The sequence below is a fragment of the Agrilus planipennis genome, unplaced genomic scaffold (assembly GCF_000699045.2).
Source record: "Agrilus planipennis isolate EAB-ADULT unplaced genomic scaffold, Apla_2.0 scaffold57, whole genome shotgun sequence".
Classification (NCBI taxonomy): domain Eukaryota; kingdom Metazoa; phylum Arthropoda; class Insecta; order Coleoptera; family Buprestidae; genus Agrilus; species Agrilus planipennis.
In genome coordinates, this window is record NW_020438879.1 from 110,417 (window position 1) to 130,377 (window position 19,961).

The 19,961-nt window shown below is 33.3% G+C and overlaps 1 protein-coding gene across 1 annotated transcript in view; it reads left to right on the forward strand.

Moving 5' to 3' along the window:
• The window catches only part of LOC108740461 (neurexin-3-like), a 117,919-nt gene that overhangs the window by 73,539 nt on the left and 24,419 nt on the right, over positions 1–19,961 (forward strand). Inside the window, exons 4-6 of the mRNA XM_018474789.1 lie at positions 10,465–10,614; positions 16,015–16,175; positions 19,270–19,296. Of these exons, the coding sequence (XP_018330291.1) occupies positions 10,465–10,614; positions 16,015–16,175; positions 19,270–19,296 (338 nt within the window). The remainder of the gene's footprint in view (positions 1–10,464; positions 10,615–16,014; positions 16,176–19,269; positions 19,297–19,961) is intronic.

The following is a 19,961-nucleotide window of genomic DNA, read 5'->3' on the forward strand; positions in this document are numbered from 1 at the left end:
AGGAGATCGGGCTGAAACTATAGCTACAAGCTATCCAAGGATGGTACTATAGAATGTCACCTCAAGGTAGGCCTAGTGGCGTCATCTCTTGGTTAGGCCGGAAACTTATCAATCCACCCTCGTATATTACAGGAAACGTCGGTATTAATCCCAAACACGGTCTCCATAAATATGCAAAGATGTACTCGTATAGTTCCACATGAAAAGCAAAATATCTAATTCTATTTTCTATTTTAAATGCCTCTTTTGAAAATTCTATCTCTATTTCGACAGCTTTCAAAGCAATTTTCTTAATAATTTCAATATATTCTGCGATAGGTTCATTGTGAAACATCTTAATAATTTATTCATTTGAATCAAACCAAAATGACTACAATTACATTTATTAGAAACGTATTTTGACCTATCGTTATTAGAGGACAAAATATTGGGCTATTTTCTTCAATTTAATCATTTAACATAATATTACAGGATGTAATTAAATATTTATGTATTTCTAATTTTTCTGCGAAGTTTTGTTTTAGAACATTTAGGCTAGAAACATTAGTTGTCCTAATAAATTTATGTGCAGTGTTGAACTACACTCATACGTTTATTTGAATAGATTTTTCGTGTTCATAAAATTTAATGTCGATAGTTCGCACCGCTTTTCCAATATAAAAGCTTTTGCAAACGCCAGCTTTCGTAAAAATGTCACATTATTCCCTAATTTGTTATTTACTACCAAGTTTACTAAGTGTTTTTAATGCTAAATGTTTAATGATTAATGATCCATTATCGATATATCGTTGCTGACAATGACACTAAATAAATTACTAAAAAGCCTTTCAAAATTTTGTTTATTTTGTTGTTGATACTTCAACCTACAGTCAATCAAGACGCACAACCCAAATTACTTTTCAAGGAATAAATTACAAATTAGCCGCTGCCTATGATATGAAACACATTGCAGATGTCATTGTTAAGGATGTCGAAACGTATGCAACTAAGTGACGCTATCCAAAAGCAATCATAATGATAGTAAAAGAAAAACTCATTCCAAATAGTAAGAGCATTTTGTAACGGTTGACTTCAATCTATTCTAACATAAAATCGGTTTACTACTTGCTATACAATAATAAATCATAATTAATGGTACCATCGTGCGAAACATTCCACAGAACTAAACGAGTGTCGAAAGCTCATCAGAAGCTTCGGTTCGGTTCTTAAAAACTAACGACCATCGCAGTGTTATCAGCATCCATTTGTTTTCCAAAAGAACGAAAAATTCTCGCTCTCCTTGCCTAACATGACAGCGATTATAAATCTTACTTTTTATCTTAAAACGGTTAAATTTCGTAAAAATCACTTCTGCTCGATCTTACGAGCGAGCAGTTTACCAGCCTAGAACGATAAATTCCAAAAATTGATAAAAACGATTTATGATACATACCTGTGTCCGTTTAATTACAAAAATACGGTGCACAGTCATCTAATGTTGCAACGAACGTTTTAATTTCTCTTATTCAAGTCATAGTGTCGCTACATTAGTTATTAAAGAACTTAAAAACACTATTAAATTATTACTAAACTTAGGTTATGAATTATTCTATTTACTTACACTACTGTTGATATATCATTATTCACTGAGCTATTTATTTCACTGCTATCGCTGTCAATTTATTTCTGGATTCACTTCTGCAACGGTCAATTTATTTCTCCTCTCTCAGCGATCGTCTCTTCCTTTAAATACTCTTTTGTTTACTTTCTGGAACCTTCTGGAAACATCCGGATAGTTTATTTTTTCATTGAACTGTTTAACTGCTTTCCCGGAACCTAGGTACGACACACATATTTACAAATACGGCGCACATGAAAGACGCTCGCGGCTAGTCGACGAATCGATAAGCCGTTCACGCACACGTGTGCCCGATCGCACACAAACACACTCGTGCTCGCTACAATATAATTTTTCCTAAGTTAATTCGTTAATAGTTAGTAACTCGTCATTGTTTATTGAAACTATTAAATGTGAATTGCGATTTCAAACTTATTTGATCTCATCGGCACATAGCGAAATGACTGTAGGTACTTTATCACTGTATATATGCAGTAACTTCTCAAATTTTAATATTATCTTATTTCTTTTGGTGAAAAATGATTCGGTTTAATATCAAAATGTCACAATGTGGTGAAACAATACTTTTGTTTGTTCATTTATAACTATGGATAAGTTTCAACGTGGACAAGTTCTATATTAAAAAGTATATCAAAATATCGTCAGTGTATCGCCATCTAGCGGTAGATAATTGCAGCTACTGAAGTATTTCAAGCGTTGAAGCTACTTCGACTATATTTGCGCTGATGAGATCCAGTAAAATCGAAATCTCAACCACCGTCTGGTAGTATCGATAAATTTAAACGTTCGGTTATGTTTATCTTTTTGGAGATTTTTGTATCCAACAGTTTTTGTAATCCGCAATTAAGACGTTAATTAAAATTTCAAGCTTTATCATGGATTCGGTGTTGTGCCGGAATTTACCTTGAGATGTCGCGCTTTGCGAATATTAAATTAATCACATATTAACTTGTTATTTGTTAATTGCACCTAGTTGTCCATATTAATTATTTATCGTACTGCTTCTATTACGAAATGAATGCATTATTGTAATTGAAAGATGGAAATACGATATAACTGATTATATGTGTCGTTGCTGACGGTCATTAATTAAAAAACAAGCTCTTCCCGTAACTTCGTTCCTCTGGGACTTGAAAACAATGTAATCCTGTTTCACCTTTGCCGCGCACCCACTTACTTGCTGGAACTGAACAACAATGATTAAGCATTTCTTGTAACAATTCAGACTTCTCAGAAACTTTTCCCAATATTGAAATTATACAAGTATCAAGTTCTAATCGAAAATTAACTTTCATCTTTTGCAAAAAAATTGTTACCACTTACGAGCTCAAGGGTTTTTGCAAGCAGTATTACAGACATACATACGCTAATTCGTAAAATAATATTTTAAAGGATTAGTAAATATTTTACCTGTATTACCTACTACTTGTAGTAAAGTAGAAGAAACGACTGATTTGATTAACATTTTTTGTTCTCCCTTAATTGATTAACTGTAACTATTACCTCGAAGGTCCTTTTTATACAATCGCTTTACGAAAGGATGGTTATTAACTTATGAATGAGGCATGTTGGCTTTCTATTTCGGTAAAAACGAGCAGACGTCTGCGGGTGACACTGTCCTCAATTTAACATGAAAAAGGGGGTATTTTGCCTTCATTAATTCCTCCAGCCGATTACGTGGGTAGTAATATTAATGCGACATGTCATACGTGTCCTTTTCGCTCTTTTTATTCCTAGCTCTACGGTATTCTTTTTTGTTTGTTAATGTCGGACGAAACTAACGTTCGGTTTTTCCGGAACCCTCTGACAGCTTTATGTAATTACTGAACATTTGATGTAGAAAATTGAGAATACAATAATTATTTTAATGGTCCATTACCAATGCGATACACCAATCAAACCCAATCCACATGGAGTGAAATATTCAGTTAGTGATGTGCAATGACGGTCAACTACCTCTCCCCTAGAGACTAAAAAAATTTAATTAACTGCCAGATCATTTATTGTTTGATTTATTATAATTCTAATGTAATGCGAGTATGAAAAGGATTTCATGTATTGCAAGCTATAAAAAAGTAATGTGCGTGTTATATATAAGTAGGATTATTGTCATTGAATCCCTACAATAGTTTAATAATAAATTATGTTTTTTATCTGAACAATACTTGATGCTTTTGCCAAGAAATTGTATCTTTCCATTAAATTATCTCGTACACAAACCACTACTCCAGCCTAATAACCGAATTGACACCGTACACGGAGAAAACTAATTTTTTATGACAATGCAAAAATTGCAATTTTCAATTGTAAATGAAATTTGCCGTAGAAATAGTAGAATTTATTAAGTAGCTTATAATAATATCAATTTTGACATGTTTCTTTAAGAATTATTTCAAGTTTCTTAATTATTACAATTAAATTTGTAATATCAACTAAAATAATTAGTAAATTTATTTCTGCTGGGATTTTATTTTTACAAATTCGGATCCAAATTGTAATTTTCATTATTTTCCCTTACGAAGCAACGGACTAGTGGTATAAATTGTAAATATTATATATAAAATTCTAACATTCGCTCTATAATTTCCTTGGATTATGTGGGTAAATGCTGAGGCAGTAATATCCTACTGCTGTTTTCAACTTGTTCGTTTCGACTATAAAATTCAGAAGCTCAAACTATGTCTAGCAGTCTCTACAAATTACCCGTCAAAAATATCTCGTTCTTACGAACACTGATATAAATCACATGGTAGGTACTCATAGTGCACTTTTTGGTAATACTGTTTCTAATGGTCCAATAACTAACCTGAATATATATACTTAGTGCCAGAAGTACTTACACGGAGAAAATGAAAAAGGAAAAATACCTAAACATTTACAGTTTATCCCACTAGACCGTTGCTTCGTAAGAGAGAATAATAAAAATAACAATTTGAACCCGAATTTGTAAAAATAAAATCCCAGAAGAAATAAATTTAGTAGGCATTGTAGCTGATATTACAAATTAAATTGTAATAATTAAGAAAATTGAAATAATTTTTAAAGAAATATGTCAAAATTGGGATTATTACAAGTTACCTAATAAAATCTACTATTTCTACGGCAAATTCAGTCATTTAAATTCGAAAATTGTAATTTTTGCATTGTCATAAAAATTTAGTTTTCTCGGTGTATGTATATTCATACATACTAATAGAAGTTTAGTAATATCAAATGTAATGTAAGAGAGTGTGACAGTAATTTAATTTCAATAAGGTCTCACACCTTCATATCTAAGGTTCGTTTCTACTTAAACTAATGGAATATCTCTAGAACGTGGAAGGAAACTGACTAAATCAATTAGTGGTTTTACCAACATACTTCGTGCCTTAGAAACGGGAACTCAAGCAGGTTATAGTCACTTTAAGGATCTTTGATATTTTAGTGGAAGCAAGATAAGTTCATTACAGAAGGAAACGGTCGTGGTTTGACTTTGCTTGAAATGCTGAAGAATGAAATCTTACTTGATTCGAGTGACTGTAGAAATGGAGTGCCGATATTTAATCTAACCACTGTTTTATTTTTAAAGTTGTTTTCCATTAATAAGGATTAATGTACTTACATTGTCCATGTTTAAATTACTTATTTTGTTCTAACCCATTAGCAGTGGCCAATAAGAAGAATTAATAATAAAAACTTTCAAGAATAAGTATAGTTTACATATACAAGATTTATAGAAAGCCTTTGACAATGTTAAATGGGACAAGATGTTAAATATACTTAAAAATGTAGGGATGAATTACAAAGATAGAAGAGTGATACTTAGTTTGTATAAAGAGCAACAGGCAGTTATAGAGCTGGGGATGCAACGTAGAGAAGTAAATATTAGGAAGGGAGTCAGGCAGGGATGCACACTGTCACCGCTACTTTTTAATCTATACATCGAAGACGCCATCAACATCATTAAAGACAGTACAACTGTAGGGATAGATGTGCAAGGGCAAAAGATTAGTATGCTTAGATTTGCAGATGATATAGCAGTATTAGCATCTAGCAAGGAGGACCTAGAGATAGCTTTAAATAAAATGGAAGCGGTACTGACAGATCAGTACTGTATGAAAATAAATAAAAGTAAAACTAAAATACTGATATGCAAGGGAAGAAAAAGTAGGGAAAGAGCGAATATAAAGATAGGAGACGAAAAATTAGAAGAAGTGGCTGATTTTAGATACCTAGGAAGTCAGATAAGTGAGGATGGAAGGAGTAGTAGGGATATAAAGCAGAGGATAGCGCAGGGTCGTGTCGCCTTTAATAAAAAGAAGTCACTTCTATGCTCGCGAACGGTTAATTTAGAAATTCGAAAAAGGTTGTTAAAGGTGTATGTTTGGAGCACGGCGTTGTACGGGTGTGAAACATGGACAGTGGGAGCGGCGGAAAAGAAAAGGTTAGAAGCGTTCGAAATGTGGTGTTATAGGCGGATGATGAGGATATCGTGGGTAGAAAAGGTTAGAAATGAAGAGGTATTGGAAAGAATAGGAGAACAGAGGACTCTATGGAAGTCAATAAAAAATAGGCGAGATAGGTTGGTAGGACACCTTCTCAGGCATGAAGGTCTAGTCAGAGACATATTAGAGGCAGAAACAGGAGTTAGGAGGGGTAGAGGTAGACCTAGATTAGATTACTGTTCGCAAATAGTTAAGGATGTGGGCTGTTCTAGTTTTAGGGAAATACGAAGTTTAGCTCAGGATAGGAAAGAGTGGAGGTACGTGTCCAACCAGTCTTAGGACTGATGACCTTATGATGATGATGACGATGACATATAAATCATAACAACTTTACCAAAACAGTAGTTTTTCAGGTGTTTTAACAGATAACAACTCTTTCAATTAACAGTTGCAGAAGCCATCAAAGAAAACTAAAAGGGACTGTTTGACAATTAAAGTAAGCGAAAGACGTGTTCGCTTTTTAAAACGTTTGTTGTGTTTATCTACAGTAGGTTAAATGATTTACTAACAATAGTCTCATTTATTATTCTTCTTGTTTTGTATTAGGAATGCCCATCATGTTAACATTACTACTTAATAATATCAAAGGCGCTCATCATTATCAGGGGATTGCCAGTCTTAAGGCCTTCACTGTTTTCTATCCTGAGCTAATCTTCGCATTTCCCTAAAACTAGAGCATCCCACATCTTTAACTATTTGCAAATAGTAATCTAATGTATGTCTACCTGTACCCCTCTTAACTCCTGTTTCTGCTTTTAATAAGTCTCTGATTAAACCTTCATGCCTATGTCTTACCAACCTATCTCGCCTATTTTTTATTGACTTCCATATAGTCCTCTGTTCTCCTACTCTTTCTAATACCTCTTCATTTCTAACCTTCTCTATCCACGGTAACACCATATTTCGAATGCTTGTAACCTTTTCTTTTCCGCAGCGCCCATCTCAACGTTTCGCAACTGTACTGCGTCGTGTTCCAAACATCCATCTTTATCAATCTTTTTCTAATTACTAAATTAAAAATCTGCTCTTATTGAAGTATCATCGTTTTCATAAAGGCGGCTCGACCCTGCGCTATCCTTTGCTTTATATCTCTACTGCTCCTTCCATCCTGTATTATCTGACTTCCCAGATACCGAAAATCAAGTTGTTCAATTTTTTCGTCACCTATATTTATATTCACTCTTTCCGTACTTTTTCTGCCCTTACATACCTATCAATATTTTTGTTTTACTTTTATTTATTTTCATATGAAGCTTTTGTCAATACCGTTTCTTGTCCTCTCTAACTCCCCCTTGTTTGATGCAATGTTGGAAAAGCGCTCGAAGTGGATTAATTGTAAATCATGAAAGAAAAGAAATTGTCATACTCTCAACTCGCCAAAAGAAGCATATTAACTTCAAAAATGTTAGATTCAGTCACAAGAAATGTGACATTATTTATTTGAAATAATTTTGTACATTTTCTTTACTGATAACTGTTTTATTTTTCATCTGAATACAAACCTAAAAATATTTCTGTCACGGCCTCAAATGTGTTACCTTCCTCATGCTAGAATATTATGTTTATTTATCTTACTGAATCTCTGTATCAAGAAGATTTTATTCAAAAGACATATTTATTCAAGCATTACTCCTTTTACCGATTCACAGAACGAAAATGGTTAGGCTGTCTTTTTATTAATTTAAATCTCAACGGTCCATCTCTCTTGCATTCTTGCAAACTTGTAGAAATTGGACGTGAAAAAGTATCGTCACGATCACTCCTTATTTCGGAGAAAAAGTTCTGGACGACTGCCAACAAGCAGCCTCCATTATCCAAAGAAATAGGAATGTCGTGAGAATTATTACAACGCATATATTTATGTCCATTTACAAAGTCTACTTTAGAAAGAAGTTAATCCTCGCCATCTTTTTATTTAACGTAACTTGCCAGTATATCGTCCAGAGGCGCAATTAAGAAAAAGATGCATATAAGGAACGATAAAATACAGTCATATTGAAAATATTTGTATCGTTGCAATCAATAATAGCAAAATTTAAATGAATACAAAATGCGTTTTACTTTTATAAGTGTTTAAATATAGCAGTATTAGCATCCAACAAGGAGGACCTAGAGATAGCTTTAAATAAAATGGAAGCGGTACTGACAGATCAGTAGGTACTGTACGAAAATAAATAAAAGAAAAACAAAAATACATGTATGCAAGGGAAGAAAAAGTAGGGAAAGATCGAATATAAAGTTAGAAGAAGTGGCTGATTTTAGATATCTAGAAAGTCAGATAAGTCAAGACGGAAGGATTAGTAGGGATATAAAGCAGAGGATAGCGCAGGGTCGTGTCGCCTTTAATAAAAGGAAGTCACTTCTATGCTCGCGAATGATTCATTTAGAAATTCGAAAAAGATTGTTAGAGGTGTATGTTTGGAGCTCGGCGATGTACGGATGCGAAACATGGACAGTGAGCGCGGCGAAAAAGAAAAGATTAGAAGCCTTCAAAATGTGGTGTTATAGGCGAATGATGAGGATAACGTGGGTAGAAAAGGTTAGAAATGAAGAGGTATTAAAAAGAATAGGAGAACAGAGGACTCTACGAAAGTCAATAAAAAATAGGCGAGATAGGTTGGTAGGACATCTTCTCAGGCATTAAGGTCTAGTCAAAGACATATTAGAGGCAGAAACAGGAGTTAGGAGGAGTAGAGGTAGACCTAGGTTAGATTACTGTTCGCAAATAGTTAAGGACGTGGGTTGTTTTAATTTTAGGGAAATGCGAAGTTTAGCTCAAGATAGGAAAGAGTGGAGGTACGTCTCCAACCAGTCTTAGGACTGACAACCTTATATGATGAAGTGTTTAACACAATCTGTATTTAAAGTGTTTTAAAGATTTTTCAATTTATGATAATGTATTCGAATAAGTCTATTTATTTGAATAAATCCCGGGTATGCAACTAATTTACATAGAAGGATGATGAAAGATATTTTCTCTTTCGTGCGTGCATTTGTTAAAGATTTTATTTAAACTGGGTTATATTCAAATAGGTTAGTAATTTGTTTTCATCATTACAAAGTTCGATATACTTAGGAGGTATTGGAAAGTGTTCGAGAATCGGAGAATGCTGTGGAGATTCATAAAAAATAGACGAGATAGGTTGGTAGGACACCTTCTCAGGTATAAAAAGCTATTTATAATCATACATATTAGAAGCAGAAACAGGAATTATGAGGAGAATAGGTAGACATAGAGTAGATTACTGTTCACAAATAGTTAAGGATGTGGGATGTTCTAGTTTTAGAGAAGTGCGAAGATTAGGTCAAGGTACGAAAGAGTGGAGATACGTGTCCAATCAGTTTTAGGACTGACGACCATATGATGATCTAATACTTCGTAATTAAGCGGTTTATTGATTTTTAAATTATGAATCAACTTTTCAAATTCGAATTTTCTCAGACATACTGTATTTTTGACTTTTTTTAACTAATGTTCTCGTACTTCTCATCAAGGTAACCAATACTAACGAAATTCATACAATTGTTATAGCTTAAGATTCATAAGAAGTCTTTTTGGATACGGTTAAGTAATAATTTACAAACATTTTGACAAATTCCTTGTTGCTTACGATGGTAAGGTGATTTACAAAGCTCCTTGAAAGTCATACTTTCAGATTAAAAAACTATCCGATTCCTAGCTTTTACCTGCGATCTCGTCCATGTGAATTTTTGATATTAACTTTGGTTATTATGGAAGACAGAGGGTGAAAGTGTTATTATTTATGGCTTCTCCTAATCCATCAACACGAGACTCCGTTTTAATGTAGTTCCATTCGCCCTTCACTAAATTCTCTTAAATTTTACAAATTATCATTTCATTTCATTTTAATAGAATTAAAAAAGCCTGCAGATTGATACCCCAGAAAGAACCCTCTTTATGAAGGAAGTAATTTGCTTTGAAGTGTAACTGTGCCAAGTTTTAAGTTTGACACGCACGCCCAGAGAATACAACTTTAACGTACCTGTATACAAATTTCACTCCCTCGAATATTTGATTTTCGAAAAATCTTTTCTCGTTGCACCTTTTACACTCTCTAAGGGGTATATTTTCCAAATTTCATGTTTCTATCTTCAGTGGTGTATGCTGTGCTTTGTCTGTCAGTCAGTCAGTCACGAAACCCTTAATTTATAGTAGATTTCCAGGAGCTGATGTTTTCTTGTTTATGCCTTAATAATTTCTCATAAAAATGCTTTTCCTTATAGTGATCGTCCTTTGTTTAATAATGATTACCTATTTGGACCCGCAGGATTTTCTATGCGCATTCGACAAAGTCAATTAAATCTGGACAGTTAAACAGCCCTTTTGTTCCGTTGTTCCAGATAAAGCCCCAACGGAAGCCTCGTTTCGTGGAAATGAGTATTTATCGTATGACCTCAGTCAAACAGGAAGCGATGCTGTGGTCAGCACACAGGACTCTATGACGTTCTACTTCAAAACGAGAGTGCCCAGCGGACTGCTCTTCTATTTAGGTAAGTAATTTAGTTAATTCTAGCCAGCCTTACAAAAGCAATCCCATTATGAAATAATCAAAACCGCATTCATAAATAGAATGTGTGTATGTAGTAGCTAATACGTATACATGTAATCACCTTAGGTACCTATGTGCAGTCTGTTTATTTCATAGATAGACTGAATATAAATACAATCTAGTATTATACACAACTGTCGAAACCTGAATCATTGAACAGGACTGTATTTAGAACAAAAGGTATTCAAACAATTTGATTTTATTAGAAATATAGCATACCAGAAAATAGCACATCTTTTTTTTGACGTGACAACGTCTTATAATTCGATGGAGCCGGCTGCACGCACGAAAATACATGACTCATGCGGCGTTACCTCGCTCTGAGGCGTTCCATTTAAGGCATGAAGTGCAAGCGAGAGCGCAGAACGAGCGACAAAGAGGCACAATCGGCCTCCGCGTTCGGCAGCGTTCGACATCTGTCTCTCTCCTACTTGAGTGAGCGATGCGTCCGCGTGGACAGCTGCTATACAATAATACATTTCCATTTATCTCCTTGTCTATATCCATACAAAGCATCTATCAAACAAATAAAATTAAAATTTTCTTTTGAAAAATGAAACCATTCCATCAGTATTTTCTTATGACGTTGTCACATTCAACTATCGTCAGTAAACCGACACTACAGACAACCGATTTTTTTGTTTAAATTATTCTCGAGGAGAGGAAATCTTCAAAAGACACCCCCTGAAGGGAGGTAGTGTCGGATTTTTACCGACTACAATCCCTCCTCGAATGGGGAGATAAACGCTGAGGGTTACTCTTCCCCAGGAGGAGAATTAAAGGTTGGGATTGGAGAGAGTGTTGAGAAGGGAAAATATTGAAGCGGGGGGGAGAGGGAGTGTTGGGGAGAGAGAACCGTCGGTTATAGGTGATCCACCTTTGAAGTGACGGGTGGATACTCGCGCTAAAAAGCGAAGAAAAAAGAAATAGAATGTCCTGTATATAAACCAAATAAAAGAAGCGTAATCAATAAATAAATAGTCAAAATGTCACGGTGCACTTATTGACTGAATATGCGATCTTGAATAATTTAAATCGAAGTGAGCGAAAACCCGGGGATTAAAAATTATCCGTCTGCTAATTGGTGATCAAGCCTTCAGGTTTATTTTGGTTTGGTTTATCTTAAATTTAAATAGACTATAGATGATCTGCAAATATACCCTTTGTATAAATAGTATTAAATAGTTATATACAACCCTATATCAAATAAATAAATATAACAAACATATCATAACATCTATAGTTCATTCAGGAAATACTCACTTATGGTATAGTGTAGGATCAAAGGCAGGATAGAAGAATATTTATTATGCCAACATCGACGTTTCGCCATTTTGTGCAATTTTGTCATGGTAGATTTTAAAGTCAATAATAGTTCTTTTTTTGCAAACGGCGACGAGTAAGGGTGACCATATGATCCTCGTACTGCTGAAGACTAGGTACTGTTGCTTTTGATCGAGGTAAAAGAATCCTGAAAATAAGCTCTTTGATGATTTGAAAACAAAACACAATTGTAAAGCACTTTCAGTCAGGGGTAATAAAACCATTGTCTAAACACACAAAATGCTTCGTCGTAAACGGGGCCTCTTCCTTTCTTCCTGGGCATCCTTTGATTTGCTGGTACTGATGTGCCGGACTATTACGAACTGCCAATTCATCTCTAAAGGTTTTTTTTATAACAAGTGTTTCTAAATGTCAGTACATGATGGTTCATTACACCTTAGATTGCCAGGATGATGTTGGGCACATATGATTTTTTTATTTTGATATAAGCAAATTTCACTCACTTTAATGAATAGGTATTATGATTTCACCCGGACTCAAAATTCAATTACGAATTTCCGGACATTTCCGATATTTTCTGGATGGATAACCACCCCATGTCGAATGTAAAAATGATAGAAATATCAATTCAGACAATACAATACAATGTAATATAAAGAAGCTTTTTTTATCGACTAAAATCCCTCTACCTCAGACTGTTCCAGGACAACTTCAACTTCAACTTCAGCCGTATGATTTTGTGTATTATGTGATTATGGTTTTTATATGGTGTGTGTCTGAATGTGTGTATGCGTGTGTGTGTGTATTACGTTAGAAACAAAGAATGCAAAGTTTCTATACTTTATTAGAACTTATTTTGCTCATCACTAATAATTTTAATCATAATCAGAAACAAAACCTGACTAGTAACAGGTGTCATATAAAATCACCAAACATATCAATAAACACTAGTAACTTATTTGTGTTTTATCTAAAAAACAAGTTATCTTACTGCGGCATAGAAAGCTGCCTTTTACCCAAAAACAATGCGATGAATGTAAAATCCTGTTTGATATCGACTTCAGATATCGGAACAGATTACATGAGCACAATGGTATCCGTCAGAAACAAATGCTGCACACCGTCCATGTTTTGTTTCATTTGACTGAATTTTGAATCTCGAAATTAGATTAAACTTCAAAAAAAGCTCTTCAAACGATTTACATTACAAAAACAATGCGGTTTAGCGCTTGATATAATTCGATTTGCTATTTTCCTGTCTACCGTATGAACTTAATCCAATTGCGCTAATCACGTTACTATTGTTTCCAAAAGTACCTGATAAATGACTTCAGTTTCAGTTATATACATACGCAAGACTTAGAGAAAAAAATTCGATCTATATATACCTGCATGCGCATTTCTACACGATTCTGCAATAGATTTATACGATTTTTTATTTAAAAATGGATAGTGTCTGCTACTATACGCTTAAACCTGTAGTAAAACAGTAAAAATCGGTTATAACGTACTAGAGTAAAGCAAAAATCGGTACGTTATATCAAAAGTTCGTTAAAGCAGAGGAAACACATATGCTCCGATACAGTCTCACTGTTTTCGTTAAATCTTTGAAAAATATATAAGTACAGTACCAATTACGAAGACAACAAAAAAATAATATTTGGTTTTTTTAAACAAAAATGAGTAAAAAAAGCGTCAATGTTTACTTACTAATGACTACCGCCGGACCCGGATATTTGGTACTTTATATCAAGAGTATGGCTTGGATCTCTGATATCGTAGGTTATAACCATAAGTCCGTAGTATGTCTGTATAGAAGTGGGATTTAATATATTTTACACATATGTATATATATCCCTTATTTTGCATTGGTCTCTTGCAGCCACTTTAAACGTGCAACTGAAGTAAACAATTAACCGGCGAAAATTATGAAGTAAAAGGAAAAATACTTCAAATAAGCCTGTAACACCAACAGTAACTAACTAACTAACTAACTAACATAATTAATGTACGTATTTTGTATTTAGTGAATAAAAAAATTATTAATTTTTATGGGATCGGTCAAGTCCAAACAAAACCCATCAAAATTCTCTTTCATTACCAAACAAGTTAATACCTGATTGCTTACTCTTTATTCATAAATAGTAATAATAGAAGGTAAGAAGAATTCTTTCGTTAGGAGTTGAGAATCGTTTGGCGTTTCTGAAACTACAAGTAGGAACCCATATATATATATTCATATATAATATAAAATAACGGTTATTTGAATCTTTTGACAGTTCTCTTTACTTTTCAACAGTATTACAGACGTATTAAGAAGCAGAAACAGGAGTTAAGAGAAGCAGAGGTAGACATAGATTAGATTACTGTTCGCAAATAATTAAACAGCACAGTGGGGATATCCAACCAATCTTCACGCTGACGATGATAAGGGTCAATATTGAAATCTGAATGGTCAGATGGTCAGTATTCTTTATTGGTTACTATTTAAATATGAAGGATCAGTGTTTAAATCTAAATAGTCAATGATCTAACTAAGTAACCAACTAATCTAACCAGCAAGTAATTAATACTCTCACCGTTTGGTATTTAAGTACATATTGACCATTTGGTAATAAAATTCTAACCAAAAGTCAGTTTATATATTCACCGAAAATGGATTTAAATATTAACCATTTAATTTATTCTCATTATTAAGAAGGTTTGGTGCGTATTGTTTAAAACGTTAAGCTTTCTTCACAATACTGAATTTATGAGAAATCGTTCTCCATTAAATACGACTTATAAAGATGAAAGGTATTATAACTACCTACTGAATTCGACGTAATGAAAATCGTGAAAAGTGATCTTTCATAACTGAAACTCTCCGAATTTTATCACACATAATTTCCTTTATTACAAGACACTTTCAGTTCAAAAATTTAATATATATTCTGCCAAGTCTTAGTAGTAAACTTTCTTTGTTCGGCGTTTCCTATTCCTAAATGAAAATTTATGGTTGGCTGAACTCGCTCTATAAATTTCGAAACTTGCAGTAAGTAGATATTGTACAATTATTTTTTCTTTATTCTGATGCAATAGAAGGCTTTAATTAATTTTTGAAGTGGATGAATATTAACTAACTCTTTTACTATCTGAATGCGAGCATTTTAAAATTGCATAATAATTTTTTGACGGATGAGTGTTGTTTGAAAATTAACAAATAAGAAAATAGAAATATTATTACGTAAGGGATTTAAAGTGGGACTAGAACTGATATAAAATTAAGAGACGAACAACTAGAAGAAGTCGCTGACTTTCGATATATTTAGTGAGTCAGATAGCTCAAGATGTAAAAAGTGCTAAAGATATAAGATGAAGAATAGCGAAAGATTGAGTGGCTTCTTACAAAAAAATACTTTTGTATTCAATATTGACTCCTCTTCTTGGCATGGAACAATATTTATACTTCGTGTACTTTCTGTAGCGATGTGGCCTTCAGTTTGACCGGCGCAAAGTAGAAAAGAACAGCACTAGACCAGAAAAGGAAGGAGACAACTCTCGGCCAAACTCTTAACCGGTGAGGAGCGTATAATCTGTACAGTACTGCACGGAAAAATTGACCATTTTATCCACTACAATTGCATTGTTCAAATGTGCTGTTATTGGCACCATTTACTACTGAAAATATCAAGGAGATGTTTATTGATATTTGAAGACATTAAAGGTTTTAATGCTTGTTTTCGACTCGCACTACTATTCATGATTGAACAAAACTTTTGGCAGGTACTGTATGAAGAAGTAAGTTTAATGAAAAAGAGTCGAGAGTATAATGAGCTTTTTTCTCCCTACCTACGATTTTGCCAGCGCGTATCGAAGACATTGGAAGGGGCAAATCGCTAGAGAAAGTAAATGAAGTATAAGTAATATATTTAAATACTCATAAAAATTGTGAATATATGTACATAATCTATGTATTTCTATGTATATAATTGTTGTATCTACTCGTTGCTTATATTCTATGTATCTATGTATATGTTGCAATTGTAAGTATAAAAAGTGATTTACTTTGTTGCAGGCGATGGAGCAGATTACTTGAACGTGGCAATCAAAGAAGGTTGTCTGATCCTTACAATGGGGCTTTCCAATGGAAAGCAAGAAATGCAAATCAAGCCTAATAAAGTTCGCTTCGACGATAATCAATGGCATAAAGTCAGTATACATCGGAAAATGCAAGAGGTAAGTAAGTTTGGTAGTAAATTTTATGTCGTTATAAATATACGGAATAAGCTTCTTCAAACAAAAAAACGACCAGAACGCGAAATATTTCCAGAGTTCCAAAATCAATTCATAACATTCTAAGCGTATTTTCCTGGATATTTTAAATAAAATCCTATTTGGAAAATACTAATATTTTTTCAATAAAAAGCAGCCAAACAAGGGTGAAATGTTCTTTATTTGTAACGTAATCTCTAACCAACGTTTCGCTTTTATGAAACATGGACCAAAAAGGCAAAACATCACTTGGAGATTACGTAACAAATAAAGAACATTTAGTTCCTTTTAAAATAATTCTATAACTTATTTCTAACAAATCGTCATTATACGATTCCTATATATCTATGGTTGTTACTTTTCATCGGGTGTATGAGTTTCACAAGTACATATAGGAAAGCTAAACGCTTAGGTACTTGGTGTTCAATGATACCATACATTTCTCGAAATATAATTTTTAAGTTAAAAAAAAACAAAAAGTTGAACTATTAATTGCTTCGTTATTGTTAGAACGTTGTAATTGTTATTTAAAGAATAAAACTGATTCAATGTTTGCTAATCATGTCACTCATGAAGAACATTGTTTTAACGATAATTTAAAAATCTTACATCTTGCATCTACAAGGTTTTAAATTTAAAACATTTGGTTTTTCTGGAAAACTTTTAGAGATAAATAATTAAAACCTTATGTCAGTAGAAAGGACTTTTAATTTCGCATCGAACAATATGATTTAATTTGAAAAACAAAAACATTATTTGTCAAAGGTAGATTTCGATTTTTCGAGCTCTGAATAACGTACACACTTTGCCCATAACAGAGAAGATACGGTAATTTCTGCTAAAACTCACTGTCAAAACCGCAGGTTTTTAGCTTTTATGGTTTAGATACTGTTTGGTCTCATTCAAACAGCTAAAATTGTGTTTTTTTTTCAAAAACAGTTGAATATTCTCAATAACTACTAGAGGTAGATACAGAAAAATAATCGACCTAAAATTAAACAAAGAAACCAAAAATGCAAAAATATGTACGGTGTTCCATTTAAAATAACGTAAGTTAGGTAGCGTTAAGAACACTCTACATGAGTGAAAAGATTTTCTGCATATGCACCATATAATTCCAGACCACTTTTATAAAAGCATTTTTTTTTTATTAAAAGTATAATAACAGAGTTATGGACAAACCCTCCTTAGGTGGTCCATGTACATAATAAAGGGAAAAAGTTAACCCTTTTAGAGAACCTGACAATAAATAGATTTAATAAAATATGATTTATTCTGAATGACTAAGTTGACGTTAATAACGCCTCTCTATTGAGTTTGTTTTATCTGAATACCACCCCCAAAAATTGGTAGTAGACACGTATTACAGTAATTCGCCCAGATATTACAGTCAGTTGCAAAATACTCAATTCGTTAGAAGAAGTCAATGTGGCGAAACATGTTACAAAGTAAAAGTTTGTAAAAATTTTTTTAAAAAATATTGAGGTAACTTCTACGATAAGTCAAACAGTCTTAACGAAAAATATTATTTTCTTATTTAAGATAATATTGAGCTACCAGTGTTTGATAAATAATTAATAATAGGTCTGTCAACTATAAAGCAACTGTAAAGGTCTATTTTCCATAATAAAATTTTTGGAAACAATTAAACTGTCTTCATTTTCTATTTTATTTAAAAGAAGCTTTCTACGGCTTTCATCGACGAAAATGTTAATGTGTCACGTGCAACATTAGATATCTTTCGCTCTTTTATTATTCGAGCACGCCTCTGCTCGTTGCAATTGTGAGATGACATAACATAATACGTAGCACGTGTGTCAACTCGGTCATGTATGACCGAAGCATGTGAAAAGCAAATAAATTTTCTCTTCCTTCGACCGAGTAGCCTCAAGCGCGCTTCGTTTATCTCATTTGAATGGAAATTACTGCTGATGAGTATTGGAAGGGCGTACTCGAAACTAATGAGAAAATTCGAGTGTTCCGCCTCCCATTCCTGCAAAAACATGCCGTCCGTTTTTGTCCTGGTTTTTGAAGGTCTTCATACGGCTTTATTCCGTACTGACAACGGGAAATAGAGGCCATACAGTTACCCAAACCATCCCTAATTTTACATTATTCGCAATACAAAGGAACGTTCTTGTTGAATATGCCATGTTGTCCTTTATTAAATTTTGTAGAAAATATAAAAACTTAAACATAACGAAGTACTAATTTAAGCAAAAAATTACGATTAATTAATGTTTTGACTTCGCTAGAATAGAAAGGAAAATTTAATTTTTTACATCAAAGAAAATTATTGGAAAATATTTTGTTTAATTTTTTCCACATTGGAATAAAAGAACAGAAATTACAATTGCTATTAAATTAAAGTTTCCTCATTAAAATAAAAGTCGAGCAAAAGCAGTTCAATTATAGACTAAAGCCCAGTAAAAACAAATCATGGAAACACCTTATTAAAATATTAAAATTAAATTATTATTAGATGGTGGAAATAAAAAATCTTTTAATCAAAATTTGTGATTATTGTAATTGAATAATTTCGTTTTTTTTTTAATTTTCTTACGATAAAAATAACTTCATTTAAGATTTTCTAAACTTACAATTTTTTAAATTTGTTTATTACGTATTAACCTAGCGAATTTTTAAAACCGCAGGACATAAAAAAGGGCAGTATACCTTCCTGTTAAGCGGTGACTAATAAAACTTTACTTTTCCAAATGTTTCGTCGTTCCTTATTGAAGCCATCAGCCGTAACCGAGGTTTAATTGACGTAGCCTGAAACTTGTTAACAAGTAATTAATTCAGGATCAATTTAATGACTGGTTTCTCAACAATCTTAAGTTTCTCAATATTAAAAATAACTTTAATGCGAATATCATAAGTGTTTATAGCGTTCTTTTAGGCATCTTAGATCTGATATTTCTGATTTACAGTTTTAGATTTCAACATACCACTTATTATGACAAGGCTTTTTAGTTGGTAGTTTTGATTGCATGTTTTGGTGAAAAAGTTAGAATGAAATTTTTGAAAAGCTCATTTTCCTATTCTTTTGTTTCAGGTGGCCCAGTTTACGAGCTTTTGCAGGGTAAGTCTGTAAGTTTAAAAATTATTTCCGTAAGGCATTTCAACCTAAAAAAGGCTGAGAAAGCAAAATTAGCGTCGCGCAAAATACACGAAATCTCCCATTTCTCGGTTTCAAACGAGAGAGATGCATTACAAATATTAAAAAATCGAGCGTTCTTCAAATAAGCGGTCATAAAAGTTGGAAAGTTATTTTTCAAAGACTGTTCGACTCAATTTACACTAAAGTTTTATGATAATTTCTAATTGACACAAAAAGTAATCTACGAAAATATATTAAAGCTACTCTTTGGTAAATTGGACAATTATGCGCTTCGTCTCTTCAGTTTATGAGTAATAAAGATTGCCACTCCATTTTCTCTGTGGAAATCCAACAGACAACATGCTTTAACTTATAGAACAGAATAATATGTGCCAAATAAGGGGTGAAAAGATTTTTGACGTGACAACGTCTTATAATTCGATGGACGCACGAAAAAACATGACTCATGCGGCGTTACCTCGCTCTGAGGCGTTCCATTTAAGGCTTGAAGTGCAAGCAAGAGCGCGGAACGAGCGACAAAGAGGCACAATCGGCCTCCACGTTCGGCAGCGTTCGGCAGCGTTCTCTCTCCTACTTGAGTGAGCGATGCGTCCGCGTGGACAGCTGCTATACAATAATACATTTCC